The sequence below is a fragment of the Patagioenas fasciata genome, chromosome 13 (assembly GCF_037038585.1).
Source record: "Patagioenas fasciata isolate bPatFas1 chromosome 13, bPatFas1.hap1, whole genome shotgun sequence".
NCBI lineage: Eukaryota > Metazoa > Chordata > Aves > Columbiformes > Columbidae > Patagioenas > Patagioenas fasciata.
Window position 1 is genome coordinate 4,824,915 of NC_092532.1, and position 23,346 is coordinate 4,848,260.

The 23,346-nt window shown below is 45.2% G+C and overlaps 1 protein-coding gene across 5 annotated transcripts in view; it reads right to left on the bottom strand.

Annotated features, from left to right (window-relative positions):
* The window catches only part of ZNF423 (zinc finger protein 423), a 220,810-nt gene that overhangs the window by 80,503 nt on the left and 116,961 nt on the right, over positions 1-23,346 (bottom strand). For 4 of the 5 annotated variants that reach the window (XM_071814436.1, XM_065848420.2, XM_065848419.2 and 1 more), the window contains 2 exons: positions 10,170-13,393; positions 3,868-3,952 (listed from right to left, as the gene is read on the bottom strand). In XM_071814436.1, coding sequence (XP_071670537.1) covers positions 3,868-3,952; positions 10,170-13,393 — 3,309 coding nt within the window. Of the gene's footprint in view, positions 1-3,867; positions 3,953-10,169; positions 13,394-15,003; positions 15,103-23,346 lie in introns of those variants that run through there. The other variant, XM_071814437.1, reaches the window with a different exon arrangement.

The window sequence follows — 23,346 nt, forward strand, 5'->3', positions numbered from 1 at the left end:
CCCTTGGCGGTGCGGGATGGGGCCTGTCCCCAGGGCAGCCACCGCTCACATGCCACAGGGACTCAGTGGTGGCCACAGGGACTTGGCGGTGGCCATAGGGATTCAGCGGTGGCCATGGGGATTCAGCTGTGGCCACGGGGACTCAGCGGTGGCCATGGGGACTCAGTGGTGGCCCCGTGATGGGGACTGAAGCTCCACAGCTCCCGCAGCCAGCAAGGAGAAGCTGCACTGACAGATTTCTGTGTGTCTGGCTGCTGCTCCATGCCCCTGTGGAGCCCCCAGCTGTGTACGACCATCTTCCCCGGCCTCTCACACAGACACGGGCACATCAGAGGCTGCGGGAGGTGGGAGGTAAGGGGGAGGTAGGGGGAGAGGCTTTAAGCATTGCCAGGTCAGCGCAACAGGAGGTGAGCAAGTACAGAGGCAGCAAGAACTACTGAAAGTTTTTGATTTACTCCCAGGTGTACTCCCCGGTGCTTGTAAATGTTTCAAAGGGGGATCCCCTTTCCGTGGGCACGGAAACATTTCAAAGGAGCCCCAATCAGTGCAATGTTTCAAAGACCTCTGCTCTCTAAAAATTCCACCTTGAGCACCCCCCCGGGCTGGAAACATTTCTAAACAGATCCCTTCTTGGCTCATCACAGCCCAGGACGTCTGTTCTGTGCTTACAGCCCTCCACCCAGCCCCAGCGTACAGTGAAACAAAACATCCACCATTCCATGCTCCTCTGGGGACACATCCAGCCCGCGCCGGCCCCGGGGACCCAGGCGGGACCCGTGTGTCTCCGTGTTTGTGTGCAGGATGTGAAGGGTTGGAGTGCAGAAGGGTAATTTTTCAAAGCGGTGTGTGGGAGCAGCACTGGAAATTCCCTGCACACAGCAGTAGAAAATATAAACCCCCTACCTCCATGAATTATGAGCAGGGCCTCTGACTCCAGAGCCCAGAGGTTGAGGAGGGAGGCACAGCCAGCTTCAGTAGATGCACTTTTTCAGACTGTGATGTAGGAAATACCTGAATTCTTTAACGATATTACAGACACTGATACTTAATGTCGTTGCCACAGAGCGGAGACTCTTTTGTTGACAGTCACTTGAGCAGAATAGAACTAAGCAAGTGCTTAGGATATCTCAACTATTGATTTTGTGTTTCTCAAAGCGTGAGAAGAAAGTGCTGCAGAGAGGTCTTGGATTATCAAAGCCAAGGGGTTTTTTACCTAAAAATTACATGTCAAGGCTAATTTCATTGTCTTGGCTCACTTCAAATTCAAAAGAGAGATAAAAATCTCTCCCTGGAAATGCTTATCCTACTCAAACTCTTATCTTAGATTGGTATCAATCACTCGTTTTCCCCAGACAGCACCTCAATGACTATATTAAACCAGACACCTTCATTTTAGACAGATACAAGTTCGTTGAGATGAGTCCAACCCTAAGAACACACAGTCTGAGGACAAGCTCCCCACACCCCCAAACACCCGCGTGTTCACCCTGGGATCCCAGCGCACCGCAGCACAAACAAATCCTCATCTCTGGATCTTAAATTGACAACGACGACATCAATAACCCCTGTGACACACAGCTGGGCTGCGGAAACAGCTACATTAGCTTCTTTGTCTCACTGCCCATCTGGCTAGACCTGGTCTAACAGAGAAGGGATAAACCTGAGCGGGAAGGAGACGCATGTCCCTCTCTCCTTCGGCCTGAGCAGGGGCTCAAGGCTCTTGGGCTCCGAACAAAGGGTACGAGAGCAAGCCTGAGAGGAAACTCACTGCTCTCCTTGCTAGTACTCACTATGCAAATTAACACCAAAAATCTCCACAGCATTTATTTCTGGAGAAATGGTGACATTTAGTCTCTCCATCCCCCTTCAGCATTCCCCAGTGAAGAGCAAACACCACCAGCAGACTCGCTGACAACACACTCGAGTGTCCTGGAGAAGAGGTGGCCCCGGCACCTTGTGAAGTGTCGGAGATGCCCGGACTGGGTAGGAAGCTTTGCTCCTATTAAACGTTTCCATGCTTCGCTCTTTCCTAAACTGCACCATAAAAACGTGACAACTTGAGCAGAACGGACGTTCTCAGTCCATATGTCAGGAAAGAGACACAAAGACATGACCCCAGGATGGAACAATCACATGTTTTCTTACCTTGTCCTGGCATTTACAATGTCCTAGGTGTACAGAACTGAGTCCATAGACACCTTTGTATTTATACAGGTTCCTTCCAAACATGTATAAGTTATGTACTGCTTCAAGGAAACAATAGGTACAGTTTTCACAAACGGCGGCATCACACTTTTCTCAGCCTCCTATATCTTCTATAATACCACTGGTTTTTTTTCCCATAACACTTCATAGTGAACCTTGTAATGTCACATATCTCATCGTGTATTTTCCCAGACAGCAGTATTTTGCAGATATACATAAATAAACACACATAAGTTACTGGAAAATGAAGACATTATATCTTTCTAAAAGGAAAAAGAATTCCCATCTTGAACCAAGCAGAACTTTAACTCAGCACTTTGCGATCCTTGTATTTAGAAACCATTTATTAGGTACCGGATCAGAAATGAAATGGAAACAAACGCTAAGCTTGCCTAAGGACTTCTTTCTTTCAGGCTTCTTAAAAAAATAATAACAAACTAGGGGGGAGCTGTTTGAAATCACTATGGTCCAATTAACAAGGATCTCACTCTTCAAGCTTGCAAACAAGAGATTACATTAACACCTGCTACAAAAGCAAACATTTTTAGATATCTTCATCTTAACCTGCTTGACATTGACTTCAAACTCCTGCCTGGCTCCAGGATGAAAATTATCGTGACTGACATGTGTATTTTTCATTTGAGGGTGGGGGTGTGAAGACCCTGTCAGTCTGTATTTCTCCCTCTCTGGTATTTATGCATAATTCACTTCCAAGAAAATAGGAGTTGCATACATCCTTTGAGAGGAGAACAGGCTCCTAAATGTAAAATTGTTGGAGGGAAACCATTACAGGAGATAAATGCTGCATGTGAACATCTAAGACACACAGAGCGTGGTGTAGGATCTGAAGGATCTCACCCAACATATGCCTACAGGGGTATCTGCAAGTCACTCCTTTGTGGTCTGTGCATCAAAACAAACTGACCTCTTGGGCAGTATATATTTATATATATAGATATATATTTATATATTTATAGCATCTGTACAGACAGGATAAACATGTCCTTGCATTCATCAGAAAAGCAATTGCAGAGCTGCAGCAGAAACACAACCCATCAGGTTCCAACAACACTTCGCTACAAGCTCTTGCGACAGGACTGTAGCAAAAGGCAGCAAACACTGATTATTAAAACACTTGTACGTCTGAAAAGTTGAACTTTCTGAAGTCCAGAACTGTTGGAAAAAGAAGAAAAAAACCCCACCGAAATAACTCTGTAAGTGTTTTGTTTTGACAGTGTTCCTCAGGAATTCACCACGCTTAGCTGGGAAAATGCTAGCAGCTAAATCTATTCAATGTCATGACATACAAAATTGAAACATAATTGCTCCTAAGTGGTTGACAACTGGCAAGTACTTTTTACATGGATAGAGAGAAATTTATGCTATCAAATGGAAGATACTGTCAAAAGTTTGATTTTAATATAAATGAAAATGCTACACGAGGACTCAAAAGGATAAGGAAAAAAGCTCAGCAGCAACACTTTTATAACCACATATTTAAAAAGCTTTGAAGTGAAGAATCATTACATCAAAATCATTTTCCTTGAAAGATAAAAAAAATAAATTGCAGCATGAATATTAACAAGTTATTAGAATAGAGAATTTCAAAGAGCAGCAAAAAACAAGCAGCCGATGAGTGGCCTAGTTTAAAGAATGTCTTACCAATCATATGGTTAGCGACATGGATTTGTATCTCTCGCTCATTCTCAAAGGTCATCTGGCACTTGATGCATTGATAGGTCTTTTTCTGTTTAATAACCAAAAAGAGATTAGAGAAAACTGCACTGTAGCATAAGGCAAGTGTGATCATGAATACAGCATGTTACGTGTTTCACCCTTCCTCCTCCGAGGCCTTTTCTGCTCACACACCCCCAACAAGACCCCACGTTGGGCCGGGCTTTGCTGGGACCAGCAATACAACCTCTAACGATCAGCCTGCTTTAGGAGAGTTATTCATTTCAACTTTAACAAGTTCAAATGATGCTACTTGAAAATCTGACTGAGTACTAGAGCCATTAGCAGATTCCCTGTGTTATTTAACCCATTGCAGTAAAAAATACAGCAGGCAAAACACCTATGGTTTACTTGGGGAAGTGAAGGACAAAAGAAAAAAGATATTTTGGAATGATGTCCCATCAGAAATCCTGGAAAAACTGCATTAGCACAAAGAAAAGTTTCCCAGCACAATCTGCTGTGTATTTTCTCCAGCTCAAAGTCGTACCAGGGAGGTTTAGCTGCACAAGTCAGGAGATGGTGTGAAGAGGCAATTACACGAGCCATTTAGTCAAAGAGGGAAAATGCAGTTTGCACTCAGATTGACGCTGGTGCGTGTACAGGAGAAAAAAATCCAAGAAATCACTTGTAGAAATTAAAATGCATGTTGACAAGTTAGACATCCAACTTACGAAAACCATTCAGCACTAAGCTTTTGTACACTTGCAAAAACTCTTATTTCCCAAAGCAGGACTAGAGTGCTTTTGTCTAACGTGCATGTTCATTTACTGCTTGGGAATACGCTGTCTAAATAGACATCTTTTGACGTGCCGTTTAGAAAAACTGGGCCTTCTGTGCTCACTTTTTCCTAGAGAATAACTCCTCCTGCAGCAGGTGCCACCACGCACGAGCGTGTGGACTGAATCCTTACGATGGCAGCAGGACGCAGGGGAATCTCCGTGCCCGATCACGGCTCAGGTAGCCAAGGAAAGGATGAGAATCTTGAGCCATTAGCACTAAAAAGTTTTAGATGCACCTTATTTTTTTCTCACAGCCTCTCCCCCAGGCCTAGGTGTGGAATCCCAATTTTAGGACAGCAGTAATAAGTCAGAAGGCGGGAGTTTAACAGAGGAGTTGCTGTCAGTGCACGGGATCCAATTTCCCCGCACACCTGCTGAGGGAACAACAAATTAGGTGCTGCCAGGAGCTTCTTAACTACTTCCCATGTCATCAACGGCAACAAGTTAGCCTGCTGGAGGTTAATGAATGTGCTGCAATACCATCTAACGAATGCACCGGTGCTGCGTATGCCATGAGTTCTGCACACAGTTTGTGTTTGCACATAGGCAGGGCTTGCCAGGCTAAAATAGCAGCGGGTGATTAACAAAATAGGGAGATGACTACACTCCATTGGGGAAAGTGGACATGGGCAGCCATAGAAAAGGAAATATGTGGGTTGTTCAGTTATCCCTGGGCAGCTCGGGAATGTTTTGTCCTGGAGTCCACCTGGGAATGGGGGCTGTTTTGGAAAAGCAGCTGGATCTCTGCCGCGCTCTTTCCTGGGATCAATTCCGGCACACACATATGTACACGCGATCTCTCAGACACACGGGCATGCACGCGCTGAGGGCTCCTAACATTAACAACAAAACAAACCACAAACAACTTCAAAAACAGCGTTAGGAGGTGAAGGATTCGTGTGGTCACGTTCAAAACTTGAAACCTTCCTCTGCTTTAAAACCTCAAAGCTAAGTTCTGTGCCTCGTTCAACACTTATCTCTGTCAGAGAGTTCCCTCAGTAACTAGCTAAGAAGGACAAGAGCTCACACTAACAGATCTGGAGACAGGATGCCTTCGTTCATCTGCAGACCCACTGCAAACTCCTCATCACCATTTCACAAACTTCCACAACACTCTGTTTGGCACGACCACCCTCATCGGAGGAGCCGCAGGTTGCGGTGCTACTCCCCATAGTATCTTCAGCCCCAGCTGAGACGTGTCCATGCAAAAGAGCAGCTTAACTGAGGTGATGGCTCTTGTGATGGGTACCCCGCTTGATAGGGAGGTTAATAAACTGCCTCTAAATAGCTGTAGCTGGATGAGCACGTAAATGTATATGCAAGAGATGGAAGAGTTTGTTTCTGGCTCATTAATAATTGTCTTTAAAAGAACGTCACAAAACCAGACTTGCCTTCGCAGTGAATGAGAGCAGTAGTTTGAATGCAAGGTTGTGGTATTTGCGATACCATACACGATCTTCTGCTACTGTTTTTGTGGGTATTGTAGCTTCACAAACATTATTAATCTGTCAGTTCTCTCTTTTTAAAGTCTCATCTTGACATGTGCTGTCAACAAAGGTGTCCAGACTCCAGGGAGTGAGGAGGGTGTAGGTGACGGCATTGAGGTGACATTGGAGAGCGGATGTCCAGGCCTTCAGCTGAGAGCTCAGCCCCCGTTCAGTCAAGATATTTCATTCTAATCTGGGCACGAAGTAGTAGTATTAACAAGAGAGGGTTCTGGTTTCATTTCTGAAGTGACTATTGTTCCCAGGGGTTTTCCAGACTGTCCTCCTTTAAATCTGGAAATGGTTTCCTGTTCTACAAAGAAAATATTCCTCCATTCAAGTGGATTTACAAGGGAAGAGAAGGGGTGCGGGGGAGAACAAAGAGAAAGAATTGAGGCCAAGAGAGTGTGCAGGAGAAAAGGAACTGAGGAAAGGAGCACAACAGGGCTCGTTCTTCCCCCTTTCTGTGCCACCTCCTTCACTGCTTCAGCCCAAATAACCCGGGTGGGCGAAATACAGCAACACCATTCAAGATGGAAATCCAACTGAAGTCTAAGCGTTTGCCATTGTCAATGCTAAACAAGTATTGTTCAGGATAACTACAGTACAAAATAAGGATAAATTTGTTGCAAGAGAAAGAGCAGCCTGGAATGTGACTGTTTCCAGTATTACAAGAGGTGATGGGAAATCGCGATATCAAACAACTTGTTGTGCATCTCAATACACCCACATTCCTCTGGAAGACATGCTAAAAGGAACTAATAATGTGTATTCAAAACCGAAGCTTCTACATGCAGAAATACATTCAGAAAAATGAAAGCATCGCCTCTGATGTGATCATAATAGAATGAAAAATGCTCTTGAGCTGTACGTGTGTCAGATACCACAATGGTACCTCCTGATGTAAAAAACACCCTTTAAGTCCTACCCGAATAGAATAGCTCACATAGAACTAATTCCAAGAAACCAACACAAATTGATGTTAGAACAACCTTTTAGTAAAAAAGGCATATTTTATCTATTCCTCTGAGCGATGTTCCATACAGAAGACCATTGGCTTCACTTAAAATCTCCTAATACGAATCCTTTGATGCAGATGTTTCCATGGACAGGAGGCAAAAACTTTGTCCATCTCGAAATTCGCATTTTCTGACCACGATGATTGGATCCTGTTCAGATGTCCTAGGAACACAGGTGATGAATTCAGAGATATTTCTTCCTGGGTGTTTGCCATACTAAAATGTATGTGATGAAGACAGAACACAGTAGCATTTTCAAGGGTTATGTGCTTTCTTTTTCATTCTTTTGGATATTTAAAAACCAACCAACCAATCAACACCAAAACTGCCAAAGAAACTGGAGTGCTTTTTCATCCTGTCTCCAACTGATTTTCCAAACAAAACCTCCAAAAATTCAATAGCGAAAAACCCCCCCAAAATATAACAAAAAATTCAGACTCCCCTTGCGGTGCGATATCCATGTGCATACATAGACAAATGTAAATACATACAGGAAACATGAATTTTGTTTCTCTCCTGTTGTATCTTCTTTTCCTCCCAAAGATTTCCACTTGTTATTAATCAAGAGCTAACATCTATTTTCCTCCTTCTTTCCGCTTTGCGGTTAAATATTCATATTTGCCTGAAATTTCTCTCAGCGTCCACACTGTCTTCTTCATTTCAAGAAGTATTACTGCTGATGGAGTGATTTCCAACATCCAAAGAAGTCGCGTATTTTGTATGTCGTTGTCCCCTTTTCCATTTGCTTGGACTTCATTCTGCTTATCCTTATTTACTCTGAATTATATGCCCACTAGTTAAGATCTTATCTCCCTTTATCTTCCTTCTGCCTGTACCTAGTCCTAGCCCTTCAACTACTTCTCTGTTTAAGAAAGAAAAATCAATAAGGTGTTTAAAAAAGAAATGTACAAGTGCTTAAGAGCTGGAGAGAAGCAGCTCTTGTCTGGACATGTGCAGGTGAGACTACAGCACCGTGCACTCCACATTGCTCCAGCAAAATGTTCTTCTCCCTGCGCGCAGAACGCTAACGAGATGACGAGAGAGATCGTGTTCAACTCGCTGAGCTTCGCCACAAAGCCAAGGAAGTTAAGTAATCTCTGTTCTTGAAACAGATGGATTTATCACCATTTAAAAACAGGGTAGGTCTTTGAAAAGCCCTGTGCTAGGCAGATGCGAAGGGCACTCGTTGCCTTGAGAAACCGGAGTGAAACGCCAATAGTTTTCACGTGAATGGACATCAGAATTCACGTCTTGTCCATATAACGAAAGGTAATAGAATGAATTATTCCTAATACCAATATATCGGTTCCTAGGATGCGTGCCATAAAGGTCTCCGACCTGCATCTGTGCGGGCCATAGACACCTGTTGAAGGCACCATTTGCCATCACCACAAGTGCCGATTTTTCATTCTCTTCAGCAAAGGAGCTAAGACCTGCCCTCGTGGGATTAAATTCAAAGCAATTACTGCATTAAAACTCTTCCCTGAGAGAACAAGTATGGAAGCTCTCACTGAAAAGAAAGAGTTAAAGAAATCAGAGGAGAAAACAGTGAAGTATTCTGCTTCTGACGGTGGACAGGAAAGAAAAGACAAAACTCTGGGCTATGGGCACGGCCATATGAAATAAGGATTAGTCCTACCTAAGAGAAGAGCGGTGTTCTAAGGAATTTAGAAGGAAATAAAGACCCAGTGCTCAGCAGCCCAGCTGGGGATGGGGGACACGGTCTGCACCAGCTCTGCTGCTCACGTCTCCATCTGCATCCTCAGGACACACTTTGGGTCTTACCGAGCCCCTACTATCGCAGCTGAACAGTATTCTCAGGTTCTTTTCACGCAGTGAGATGTGTTTGTGGGTGCTTTAATTAGCAGATTGACATAAACAGGCATCTAGGGCTGGAATTATTCATTAGGAGTTGGGTGCCTAATTTCCTTAGATACTTTTGAAAATCTCACCCCATCATGTTTAATTAAAAATGTCAGATGATATCAATACTCAGATGTGTCTGCTCTTGGTCTCCCGAGAAGATTTCCAAAATCTACTTCTCATTCCATCTGTTCCTGACAGAGGGAGGACTGACTTGGCCCATTCTTGAACCAAAACGTCAACAAATAATTTTTAAAGACTATAAACTGCGAATGATATTAATCTCCTGAGTAGGCCTCTGAACTCTTCCTTGGATCTGCTTGCTCCCAGGTAGCTTGTAAGCTAAGAAATGGGAAAGCAGGCTATCCGCAAATGCTAGGGAGCACAACTACGTGTAACCTGCATTAGCTTTGCTAAGAAAAATACTTATCTTACAGGAGGGCCATGAAGCAGATGCTTCTAAAATGACTTTTAAAACCATACACACAGGCATACATGTACGCACACACATCCACACAGCCTCACGACGTTCACGCTGACAGACGCCCACAAGCTCTTCAGCACAGAAGTTGGTTTTAGGTGAGAATTTGGGGGGTAAGTTGGAATTCACTGCGCTTTTCCTCAGAAGTTCCTTTATTCTCCATTCTCATGTTCAGTTCGCTGGTAAGAAATAATCTCATTCCTCAAGTATGAGAGATTTTTTGGTGGTTGTTCTGGGTACTCAGCATCTCCTTTTATTCATGGAAATGCCCCAGTTTTCCAGTTCTGCCATTTCAGTGGCATGAGAATTCATGGACACACTCAATCCCCACCATTCGAGTGTCTCTGTCAGTAAATCTAGGGCAGGTTTATGACAAAAAAATCTAATGTGCTGCCACGAGGAATCAGGGAGCCTGCAAGGCTGAGCCCTTGTACTCCCCAGTACTCTCCCTTTCCTCCTGGTCTGCTGGGTTTTTTGGTAGCACAAGTCATTTTACAAAGTGACAGTTTAAAAAATATATATATATAAAACATCGGATCAGTTCTATGTCACATTGAGGTGTACATGTTATCCCTCAGACATTTTAAGGTTCAGCTGTACTTACTCTGGGAACGGGGGACGTCTGGGTACCTTTCCTTTGGCTGCTGGTCTCGGGCGTCAGGTCTCGGTGGTCCAACTGAATGTGGCTCTCGAGGTCTTCGGCACTTTCAAATTTGACGCTACACTCGGGACACCTCAGGCTGCCACAGGGCCTCTCGTTCACCTCCTGCGGCGCCAGCCCCGAGGACTGTCCGTTGGCGCCCCTGGTCATGCATCCCGCGCACAGCCCATAGGGAAGGCCGTTCACATCCAGCTTTACCAAGTCCTGCTTATTCCGGAACTCCTTCAAGCACAACGCACACTTGTAGAGTTTTTGCAAGGCCTGGCCATTAGGCGATGAGGTTGCGGAGTTGCCCGCCAGTTTCTGCATGTGGAAGGTCCCGTGGATTTTCAGCTCCAGGGTGGAGGTGACCGTCTGCATGCAGACAACACAGCGAAACCCGGTGAGGGAGTTTCTGAGGTCCGGATGCATCTGGCAGTGCTCGATAAATTCCTCCTCGCTCTGCAGCGGCATTTTGCAGATCCGACACGTGCCCGTATCCAGACTCTTGCTGTGGGTGACTTTGTGCTCCGTCAGGGTGAGGAGCGATGGGAAACGTTCCCCGCAGATGGGGCACATGTAGTGCTTAGCGGGGCCCCGGTGGGTCTGCATGTGCTCCCTCAGGCCGTTTTCGGAGAAAAAGGTCCTCGAGCAGATGTTACACTTGTGGCTACCTTTGATGAACTCTGCTTTCTTCCTGGAACAGTCGTCCTCCCCGGGCCTGATGTTATGATCTCTCAAGCGATGGTTCTGCAAGAGAACCTCCATAGTGTAGGCGGCCCCACAAATGTCACAGCCGTACATGGGCTCTGAAGCGTCCACGTCGTCCTCACTGGCTTCGTGGCTGTTGGAAGTATCCGGATTCTTCATTAACATGTTCTGGATATCTGCCCCTTCCGTCTTCTTATTTGTCGGGGTCATGCCGTTAGCCGTCCCGTTCTCAGCGCTGGCATCGAACACGCAATGTTTCTCCCGCAGGTGCTTTTCCAGCAATATGATGGCGTGAAAAGCTTTGCTACAAAACTTGCAGTTGTACTTTTTGCTGTGGGTTGTGATGTGGCACTGCAGTTCTACCTCTGTGCTAAAGGTCTCACCGCAGAAGATGCATTTGTGAGACTTTGACGGGTTCCCCAAGTGACTGTGCTTCACGTGGATCTGGAGATCCACCTCCTTCCTGAAGTCCCAGTTACAGGCTGTGCAGCGATACATCTTCTTTTCATTGCTATGCTTGACTGCCAGATGCACTTGGATAGATACCTTGGAATCAAAAACTTCTTGGCAAAGGGTGCAGTGATACAACACAAAAGTATGCATGTCCAACAAATGCTTCTGCAAATCATCCACCGAAGAAAACTGTTTGTCGCAGCTCTCGCATACATAATGCGTTGAAGTTGTCATGTAATGTACGGTGAGATGCTGCAGAAGGGACTCCTGGGAGTCAAAGTCTTCTTTACACTGAGGGCAAGACTGTTTCCTCAACAGCAACTCCAAATGCAACTTTAAATGGGTTTGAAAACTTTCAAAATTGGAGAACTTTAGATCACACTGATTACACGGGTATTCGCCATTCGACACTGAGTTCACGCTAGCAGAAAGCCGTTGCCTTTTAGGGGAAGAGACTTCAACATCAGAAGAAACTGGACTCTGCTCTGCTTTTGACTTCTTATTGTGTGCCAGAGGAATGTTCTTGTGGTTTTCTTTAATATGCTTTGTAAGCTTCAGGATGGAGCCAAAAATGGGGGAGTTTGTGCAATAAGGGCATGAATAAACTTCCATAAAAGACTGGGTTGGCTGAATGACAGGGGAATCCAATTTTGAATTTCCTACATTGCAGTGAGTCTGCTGAATGTGCTCAGTCAAGGTTGCTTCGGTCAGGAAGCCCATGGAGCACTGGTTACAGAAGAAAGCGTTGTTGCCATCTTGAGGGGTAGCGTTTGGGCCACAGTGAGTAATACGGATGTGTTCTTGTAAGCTGTTGATGTCCGCAAACATCTCTGGGCAGTAGTTACAGTGAAAGGCGGAAATGTTGCTAAACTGCACCATGGGATAGGCGTGGTTTTTGTGCACCTTTCGCACGTGTTCGTTCAAGTTGTAGAGCGTAGGCATGGAGTCAAGGCAGATCTGGCACGTGTGGCTTTGCTGAGGTTTATCCGCGTGAATGGTCTTCAGGTGGATCTCCAGAACCGCAAGGCTGTTGAAGTCGCGCTTCGAGCAGTACGGGCAGCTGTACGTAACTTTCGACCAGCTCTGCCCTTCCTCTCTGTCCACAGACCTCATTTTCTTCTGTCCTCTCAAAGGCTTTAAGGTCGAATCCGGGGTGGAACCTCTCTCCACCGAGGCGCTGGAGTCGGGCGTCGCGCTGCTCATGGACGCCACGCTGCCCAGGACGGGGTCCGGGCTGATGCTGTGATTGCTGGAGTCAGGTTGTCTGTGGCTGTCCAAGTGGCAATAAACTTCCTCCACGGAAGAGAACTGCTCCGGGCACATAGGGCACTTGTGTTTTTTGTTGGCATGGGCTTGATGAATGTGTGAGAGCAGCGAGTTTTCGTCTGCAAATACTTCAGGGCAATGAATACACTGCAAATCTGCCTTCTCGGAAAGCTGTGGGTGGCGTGTCATTACGTGCTTCTCCAAATCTTCAGTCTGACTGAATGTCTCTTCACAGTAATCACACATAAAATCATCCTTCTTCACCTCTTTCTCAGTCTTTGCCATATGTTCCTTGTTCTTTTTATGAGCCTGCATGTGACTCTGCAACGAGCTGGTGGAGGAAAACCCGCGTTTACACACGGTGCACTTGAACGGTTTGCTGGAGCTGTGGGTTTTCAGGTGAATTTTGAGGTGGTCGCTGCGAGAGAACGCGGCCTCGCATTCGTGGCAATGGTACTTTTTATCCCCCGTGTGAAGCTTTATGTGGCGGTCCCTACTTCTCTTGTGCTTAAAAAGCCGGCTACAGTAGGTGCATTTGAAGGGTAGTTTGTCACTGTGGATCTGCTCGTGCCTTTTAAGGTAGCTCAGGCGGATGAAGGACTTATCGCAAAACTGACAGGGATACGGCAGGCCGGTCCCCCCTTCCTCCTCCCCGATGCCGAGATCACACCCATCTCCTATCATCTGAGTGGGTGATGCAACATCTTTGCTGGAGGGAGATGAAGCCACCCAGGAGAGTTGTGGGTCGTCATCACCATCTGTAATGGGAAAGCAGAAAGGAGATTAAAAACAATTCCCAGTGCATCTGTGAAATAAGGACAAAGCTCTCAACAACACGATGGGCTTCTGCCACTACAGCATTTTAAACATAAATAAATAAATAAAATCTCGCTCGAATTTCAAAGGAGGTTTGAGAAAGAGCGATAAAATAGATGGGTCCGCATCATTCACAAATACGCCAACATATAGTGTTAATAAAAAGCGTTTCTCTTTAGCAGGTTAAACACCTGCTCACTGCACTGTGAAGCAATAAACAATGAATAAAGAAAGCAAAACACAATGTGCAGTGAAGCAATGCAAACATTTTGAAAAGCTACAGTGTTAAGTGTTCACCTGTGATTTTGTGGGTCTTTTTAAACGCTACATCGAGATGGTTTTAAGTAATGCCTGCATTTAACAAAATCCTTCGGCTCTGTCTCACAACTGTAACAGAACGAAAGGCTGCGCAAAGCAGAGGTGAAATACAAGCATCAGATTTGAGGCACCTCAATGAAACCAGAGATCTGCATCATTCCCACATTCATTCATATGACAGGTAACGTTGCCTGCTTGGTGCAAAATAAAATGAATTTTAAAAGCTCAGAAAATCGCCATTGGAGGTCTCAAGACATCACAAAAGAATCAACTTCAGGATAAAATAAGAGCCCAGCCGCCGTTTTAATAACTATTTCCTCCGCTCAATATGATGTTTTGGAAAATATTTTATAATTTGATATTACCATAAAGAAACAGCACCGACTCCAGCAGCAAAACAGTTGTTTTAGGAAGAATACATAAAATGTTGGCAGCTTTCAGAAACACAACTGTTAACAAGAAACAGAAGAGAGCGAGTTCAAATATCCTAATCCCAATAAATGCGGAGATGTTGAGTGAGGCAAAAATGCCACCAGTCCGATATTAAACCGAACCACGGAATGAAGCAAAAAAGAAAGTTAATGTAAACGAGGGAAGGCACTGACCACATATACATTTGGAGACTCAAAAAAAGGATCTGGTTCTCCAGATGGGTTGTCCTTATAAAACATTTAATGTTCCTACTTCAGCTCTTACTAAAGCAAACGAATAAAACAATCCCGGCTGTGCATGTCGGAGCCGCCAGCTCCACGGCCACCGGCGCATGGGAGCACATGTTGGGGACGATCGGCGAGCGGGGCCGGGACGCCACCCTGCACAGGTATCTCCTGTGCTAAAACCCTCCTGTCAGCCAGGAAAGGGCGAGCGGAGCTGCCTCGGCAAACCACACCAAAGTCACGCACCAAACAGCTCCTCCGGCACAAGGGGCTGCTGGGTTTGGGCTGTGTGGGTCGGGTGCTTGCACCCCGCTCTCCCCAGTTTAATAAACCTCCTGCTCCGGAGCGATGCCGGACACCGAGAATGCGCCTCCTCCTGCTCCAAAATGCACCTGGCTCCAGCACCGCGCTTCTGGGATGCTCCAGCTCTTTGTGCTCAACTCACTTCTCCGCGCCTGGCGCAGCCTGAGCCCAAAACCCACGCGACGAGTCCCCCATTTTTACATAAACTCTTCTTCATCCCCCCAACCATGAGCCGGTGTCTCTCTGCAGCTGCAACACAGCCTCACGTTGCCAACCTCAGCTTCATCCTCTGCTGCCCGGGGACCCCCTGTCCAATGGGTCGGGGCTGCAGCCCCACGGCCCCGCGGCCCCACGGCCCCGCAGTCCCACAGCGGGCAGGAGCAGCCGGCTGCAGCGCCCGGATTAGGGGCCCCGGGGAGGTGCGGGTGGCTCTGGGCTGGCTAATTCCCTCCTCTCGCCAGCTGGGCTCCTCCGGGAGACGAGACAAAGGGGAGCAAGAGGGGGGTGCTGGGCCCCAACTAGGGCAGCACATGGTGTGTTTGCTACCGCCGCTGCTGTCTGGAGCAGACGGGGGGGAAGAAGAAAAACAACAACAACAGAGGAAAAAAAGGCACACCAGCATTGTGTTATTTACTGCTCGGCTTATTGGCTGTAATTAAAATCATTTAAAATGTCCACTTTGCAGAAATCACTATAAAAATCTATATATTTTTAATCTCTTCCCTGCCCAGCACACAGGCTGCACCGGGGGAGCCCCAAGCCCTTAAACCACTCCAGCGAACAAAGCTCCATTGTTCTGCTTTGGAACGGGAGATGCGATGGGCCAAACCCAGCGGTAACGCCGGCTGGGCCGCTGCTTTAACTTCGCTCCATCCGCAGGCGCTGGTGCCAACCACGGCGCTGGCCCACCGTGCAAACCCAGCAGAGCTCTCAGAAGGTCTCATTCTCCCCTGATACCAACTGATCTACCCCAAAATACACTCAACGCTCACACAGGGCCAGCTCCCCTCCAGCCGCTGCTCTTCAAACGGGTTGGGCTATTCGGAAAAGCAAAATCAAAGCAAGCTGGTGTTCCTGGGTGAGGGATGCACAAAGACGTTGCTGCGCTAATGTGATTCAGATTCACAAAAGTTCACACTTCTCAGGTTGAAAAGCTGGGTTTGTAATAAAAACTGAAGCATTTACATGGTTGAAAGATCTTGTTACTTTGTTTAGACCTTTCACTGAATTTCATGTTTAACTTCTGGGTTCTTTTCACTGCACCATTTTCTCCTACTTTTACAGCTTAAAAGGAATCAGGAAACTTTAAGACCCAGAAACAACCTACCTCGACTTCCTTACAAACAAGATACTAAATTACTGAAGGCCTAAACTGGAGAAATTAGGGAAAACTCATTATCATTAATCTCTTTATGGAATGAAAAATAGCCCTGCTAATTTTAAATTGCCATATTAAACTGAAGAAAACACCTATAATGAACTGAGAAGGAATTTCTAAGGTATTTTATCAGAGTAATATTTTAGTGGGAAGATAGATATATTTTAGATGCGGTGTGACATGTCTGGCAATGATGGTGAGAATAATAATTCTACATTAATGCAATCAAAGGAATGTAGCAGAATGAGAAAAATCACTTTCAAAAAGGAGATTAAAGTCATTAAAAATGGCTAATCCTGCAAAGTGGGACTGTTCTAAAATAGAGAATCACATGGCTGGTGCAAAGCTTTTGTCACTTGCACATAAGAGAATCCAAACAAGTATTAAAAGGGTAAGAAAATTCAATAAAAAGTTTAATTAGGAAAAAAAGAGCATTAAGGCAGCTTCAGGATGTCAGTAGTCCTCTGGATATATGTTCGGGTCATGAAGCTTAAAGGGCCAAACTTGATAATCAATCTCAAAGCGGTACAGTAATTTAGCAACTTAATGTTCAGCACGTTTACGGGACTGCGAGCATTTATCATCATCACTGAGGAGATCATTCCAGCCTCAACGCATCCAATACATGTATTTTTCCTTCTATTAAGAGCAATTTGGCCAAGTAGCGGTATAAATCATACTTCACTCTCTGTTTATCTTCCAGGTAACATGAGCCAAGTTCAGAAATAGCAGTGAAGCTAAAAGAATAAAACGAAGCCTTGGCAAATGCGACGTGTCATAGAGAGGGGGCCAGCAGCCCATCGGCGATCGCAGTGAGCAGCACCCATGGTGGGGATACATTTATTAGTTCTCAATTATTTTGCCATAGAACACAAGGTGTGGACAGAGCCCCCACGGGCTGGCCCACAGCTGCGGTTCCTCCTCACCTAAACATCTGTTGGGCGATGTGGGGTGTCACAAGGAGCCCCGCAGCGAAACACCCCCTGCTCCGCCTGCCCTACCGGGGGGTCCCAGTGGCTGAACGTCCCCCACACCACGGGCACGTCACACCAGTTTGTTCCCCCTGCTTTGGGCGCAAACAGCAGCACAGACTGAGCACCGCGGGGCTTCAAAGAGGCCACACAACCTGCCCAGGGAACCAGCACATTATCCAGGATTTGGCCAAAGAGGCAACTCTGAGACTCCTCCTGAGCACAGAAGGTACCTCCACGCAGGACAGTGAACCAGGGGTTAGATGCTCTCATTCTATCGGGTGTATTCCTCTAGCACAGAGCTAGAACATGAGAGAAATAATTAAATTAACACAAACAAACCCCAAAGGTTGAGGAAAGGATTGCTCTTGGATCTCAGTTCAGACTCCTGGTTCTCCCTGAGCCTCCCCCTGGCACACAACTTAAAAACGGTCAAAGCACCCAAATCGCTTCAGACTAGTGAGAGCACAAGGAATTCTAGAACCCAAAAAAGTAAGTTACTCTTGCAACCAAGCTCAGCATCATAAGATGCGCTTCTGAACTGTGTTTCAGTTCCTCATCTCCATAACAGAAGAAACCATCTGCTCCTCAAGGGCAAATTGTAGGGCTTGCTTCTGCATCACTGTGAAAGCCCCAGACATCCTCGGATGGAAGGCCTGATAAAAACACTACCAATTTCAATAATTATTATTATCATGGATGCTTAACGATGAGAATACAACACAGAGACTGAGGACCGAGAAACCTTCAGTAGCGGTTACAGCAGATTTTGCATTGCTGCACTATGTATTAAAGCCAAGGATGGATCATTACCGTGGATTAGAGTGAGAACCTCATGGAGCAGACGCTGCTCATTGACTCTGCAGTGGGAAATAATGCTAATCAAGTTTACAGAGCAAATGTTCTAAATTTCAATATTTTCAGTGCACTGTGACAGCTTTTTACTTAATTTTTTGTTGGAGTGTTTAGCGCCGTTTCCCTGCACATTTCTATGCATATATTGGCCTCATGGACCGCTTCTGTTGGTTGTGTTGCAATAGCGGAACGCGAACCCCCAGCTCCTGTGGCAATGAGACACTTTTTCCGCCGATGAAACCCAGTGCTAATGCACACTGAACAACGGAAACAAGATTTTTACATCTTATTTATAATTATCCCTACAAAAATGTCACGAGAGCGTCCCCCAGAACTGGTCACCCACCCTTGGCCTGTGCACAGTGTCAGCAGCTGCTGCTTCCCCACAAAACCATCTTCAGCAGTTTGTATTTTAAGACACTATCCCATTTTTAAAATATATATTTATATGAATATATATAAAATGTTCAAAGCAAACCTAAAATTGGGTAAAAAACTAAGGGATGCTCATGTAAGTGGCATCACAGGCAGTGCAGCTATAGCTAATTCTGTGCCTATGTTGTAAGCATTGTTGTTGGGCTAAATGACCAACAGTTAGGACTCTTTTTCCAACTTTGCAGCTTTGTACTGCAATTCATTTTCAAGTGAAGCTTTTAAAAAAGAAGGAAAGACGCCTGGCTCAATGGAAAGTGAGTATAATCTGATTGTTCTTCTCATGCAGAGAGTAACTTGGTATTTAGAATACAAAATCAGCACAAGATGTAGCGCAGAATTTCAAGCATTAAACTTGCTGGGATGTCTGCCGCAGAGAAACTGTTACACATAGAGGGTTTAAACCTTGCTGTCGTCATTTAAACCTTTCTGTAATGATCAAAGACACATCTAATTAGTCTCTTTTTTTTACGCTACAAGTTAAAAGTACACACAAAGATGTCTATTGATACACAGAAACTTGTTAAGCCAGAGTAATGCGTGTCTGAGCCCTCGTCTCCCGTTAGCAGAGGTATCGAGACTCAGTAACCACCATCCATGGGATGACACATCATTCTATGCAGAGGATCAAATCAGAATGTTCTTTTTAATACTATTTTTTCTTAAGTCAAATTTTGCTGGTAACAAAAAAATTAACATATCATTAAATAAGCTATTTCACACTTAAATAATAAAGGGTGGAGGAGAAAGTTTTATGTTAGATGTAGGAATACACGAAATGCTTTTGGAGTTGAATCACTGTTTTTCTTTGGTCCCTTTGGAAAAGCAGCAGATACGATATTCTGCTGTGCATCATGGACTTGGGACTGGAAACAGCTGCACTCTAATTACATGTAAAGTGTACCAAAACATTCCTTTTATCACAGACTGTAAATCTGTTAGCATCTGTCTCTCCTTTGTTTCTTCCACAAGATACAAGCTTGTTTCTACATTTTTCTCACCTGTAGCGGTGATTAAAATTCATTATAAATGAAAGGAGTGAGCACTAAAACAAGTTCCTCTGTGTACAGTTCTAAACTCAAATTAGAAACAGCTGTTTGCTAATTCATGCAGTGATGTTTTGTCGTGCTCTGTGAATCAATAATAACTCACCCTATTTCTCCCAAAATGTTAGGATTAGACATATATTTTGCTTAGCAATCTGCTCTTCAGAAACGTTCGTACGCACATTCGGGCTTTTCCAAGCGAGATTAGAAGACGATCCCGGCAAAATCATCAAAGAATTAACAGAGAGATGTTAATATCTTGCTGCCCGTGCTGACCCTGCTGCCCAGAGGGTCCTGTGCCATCCTCGCCTGCTGTGATACCCATGGAGCATTTAGCAGGAGTAAGAAAGGTGTAAAAAAATAACACGGGATACGGGGCCACACACGCACAGTCACACCGAGAGAATACGGGAAAATTAGAGTTCCAGCTACGACACGCACAACTTTCAAACATAAGGAACGACAAAGCCCTTAGGAAAATAATCCTAGTAGGATAATTATTACTTAGAATAATTAGTTATAAAATTAGTTATAATAAATGGTAATAATTATGCTAATTGTTACTAATATTCCCCCATACTATGTTAGCCAGAGCATAAACTTCATCTGACCCAACTGGCCTTACACTCGCACAATTATATTCTGCACTTCTTGCTACTTGTTGTCAGCATTTATCACGATTTCAACACTTGATTATACAAAACAAAGAGATGGCACACAGCGGTTAGGAGCTTTGCCCGCTTCATTCTGTATCTAAACCTAAGGACGCAGGCGGCATTTGGAGCAGAGCCCACGGCACATGTGGACCTGCCCCGGGCACCCCAAAGACCCAGCCAGAGCCGGGGAAAAGCATCAACCTCTGAAAAAAGGAAAAAAGGAAAGTCCTTTTCTCATCTCTACAGGAAGATGTTTTCCCCTGCTCGCGTTTTACTCCTGTTAGCAGGGAGGGCACTCCCCGCACAGCACAAACTTCAAGACTCTGAGCTACTCGTGGAGATGTGGCCGGCGGTAGAGCCTTGCTGGTGGGATGAAGGGCATGAGGTACACCTCCTAGGTCTATGATTTCGGTCCTCAGCTGTAGCGAGCACCTGTTCCCTCAGGTACACAGGGTCAGACAGACCCGGCTCACGTTCTTTCCCCCAGTTCACTCCCGTAACCACCATCAGAAATACAGACCAGCCGCTATTTGGAGAAAACCACTGAACGCAGAATCCGAAATTAAAGAGAGACAGATTTTTCTCACAGACCAGCTCAGTGCGATTTAATTTAATGCTCACTGTGCTCATTTCCATGTTTTTCAATTGTACTTTCAAGTGAAGATTAAGCCATCAATTACAACCCATTTAGCTCATTCATGAGATCCACGTCGGGGTCAGGCCGTGCGCGGGAGCCCTGGCAGCGGCGCTGACTCGGCCGGGCAGCACGGTCCAGCTTGTGCAGAACCAGCTCCAAGCTGGTTCTGATGGCCTGGGGAACAGTCTGGAGGAGCAAGTGCATTTAAACAAGGACAAAGAGTTTTGTCAAGACCCCTCCGATAAGCTGTTGTTACCGCTAAGCCAAGCTCATCCCTACCTCTGTGCTGGCAGACAATACTGGAGCGGGGTTTCCTTTTCTGCCTCAACTTTTGGGCCATGTATCAACTCTCAGACAGAAGAACCGCTAAGAATGGAGAAAACCGGGACCAGGCACCACAACTGTTCTGTGTCTTCTGGCTGGGGTCGCCAAAAGTGATCAGATTACTAGATGGCTTTATACAATGAGATGTCCAATGATGCTCAGCAGTGACCTGACGTCTAGGAAAACTGGTTTGCAGTCCTTGTCTTTAACATATGACAAAACTGTCCCCAGAGCAGACTTTGCTCCTAATGAGAACTTTCCAGCGGTGCTCAGCAGAAGAGATGTCAACGGCCATGTCCCAAACCTGAGAAAAGCCTCGTGTTTGAAACCACAGCCCTGCACAGGACTTTATTGCCGAGCTTTCCGGCCCCAGGAATTTAAAGCCGGTCATATTATTAGAGCGAGTTGCAGGGAAATATAAAACAGGCTTGTTAAGTTAGAAAGAGTGGGCTGTTCCAGACTCTCATTTTGATCTAGGTGGGAAAACTGCGATGCACTTACAAACTGAATGGGTTGACGTTCGTGATGAATAGACCTAATGCTGAAAAACACATGTTGGCTGAAATTACTCAGCAATAAACAAACAGTAAAAAACAACAACATCCAGATTTTATACTGCCTTCAAAGAACCAGGGAAGAAAAATCAATAAATTACATGTGACAGACAGTATCAAGTAAGCTGTTTTATAGCCGCGCATATGCATCATTGGTCTGACTTCCAAATGTGTTGTGTATTCACATCAATCCTACTGAAATCAATAGGAACAGCAGTTGTTCAACACTTCTGAAAACTCAAGTGACACAAATATGAAACACAGTCAGTTCTACAGAGAGGGATTTTCAGCAAGGTGCAGGGATTCCCTGTTCCTTTCATGAATTCCATTCAAGATTTCAGACAACGCTCTGGCTTCGCTACAGTGAACTGTTTGGTTTGTTTTTTAATATATCATTTAACAAAGAACATCCACAAATGTAAAAGCACAGTGCTGAACATGAAGCGCATTCCTGAGCATCATTTAGAGACACGTGGGTCAGGAATTCGCACCCGGCTTGGGACTGGCCTGAGGGGAACTGCATTCAAACAGAGGTAGGAAGGCAGCTCTGCACTTACCAACACTCCCAGAAACAACTGAAAGGTTTAAAAAGAAGATATCTGTAGATTTTGTGCTATGCAGGATGAAAACCAATCAGCGTGACTTGCCTGGAGAGACGTGTATTCCACACCGTACGGTAACGCTATTTCTTTTTCAGTATCTATCACCTTAAATAAGAAACAGCTTTTAAAACAAGCATTCGCCACCCGGTAAGAATCCTCCTCGGTCCATCAGTGTCTCCCTACAACAATGGGCGCTGACCCGGCGTCTGCAACACCCTGATATCACAGAATTAAATGAAATATAGGAAAAAGCTCTAGTAAATACCTTTCTCTCTACCTCTCCCCACTGGCTATACTTACAAAAAAGTATCAGGGAATGTTAACAGACTAAATAACTCATTAAAAGGAATGAGGAGGCAGCGGGGAGAGATTGAATTTACCTGACAAAAACGCACCTTGATGCTACAGGTACAGAAAGCATTTGGCTTTCTATAGAGGAGTGCACTAAATTAAAAGGTGGGTGGAAGGTGGAGCTGGGTGTTTGGGGTGGGTGGATGTTTCCTGCAGAGGAAAACGTGGTCAAAACAATCCAACTCCAGCCCACCTCTACTGCCATAGAGGGGCTGTCGTCGAAAAGAAGAAATGCTGGCAGTAAGCTGGTCATAACTGAGAGGGCAATTTAAATCTAGGGGGGAAAGGAAAAATTATTGTTCGTATCGTCAAGGGTTTTCTGTTATTTATTTTCAGGATAAAGTAGTTTTCTGGCCACAGATAACCTGGGCTGCTGTCTGAAATAGGATCTTTATCCCATCTCGCCCTTGCAAAAACAAACAAAACTGGGTGAATGAATGGTTTGGATGAAAATCCCGTAACTGCTCCCTCACACCTTGAGCCAGAATGACTTGTGATACTGAATTGCACTTCATCTCAGACTCAGTTTAGCACATGGAAGTGTGAGTACCAAGGGTTATAGAAGTGCCAACCTTGGGGGCCCATCCAGACCGAGTCCTGTCTGTGTTTGATTCTTCAGCTGAAAAATGGGAACTCCACCTCAGCCATGGAGCATCTCAGTACAAAACTCACCTTCTGAACAGTAAATATCAGCCTGACACACTGCAGTAACTATGATTTCAAGCGATTCACTTTAGAGGTTTGATTGTTTGAGTTTTTTTAATTGATTCTCTCATTATTTAGGATTATCATACCTTGTATGTTTAGATTTC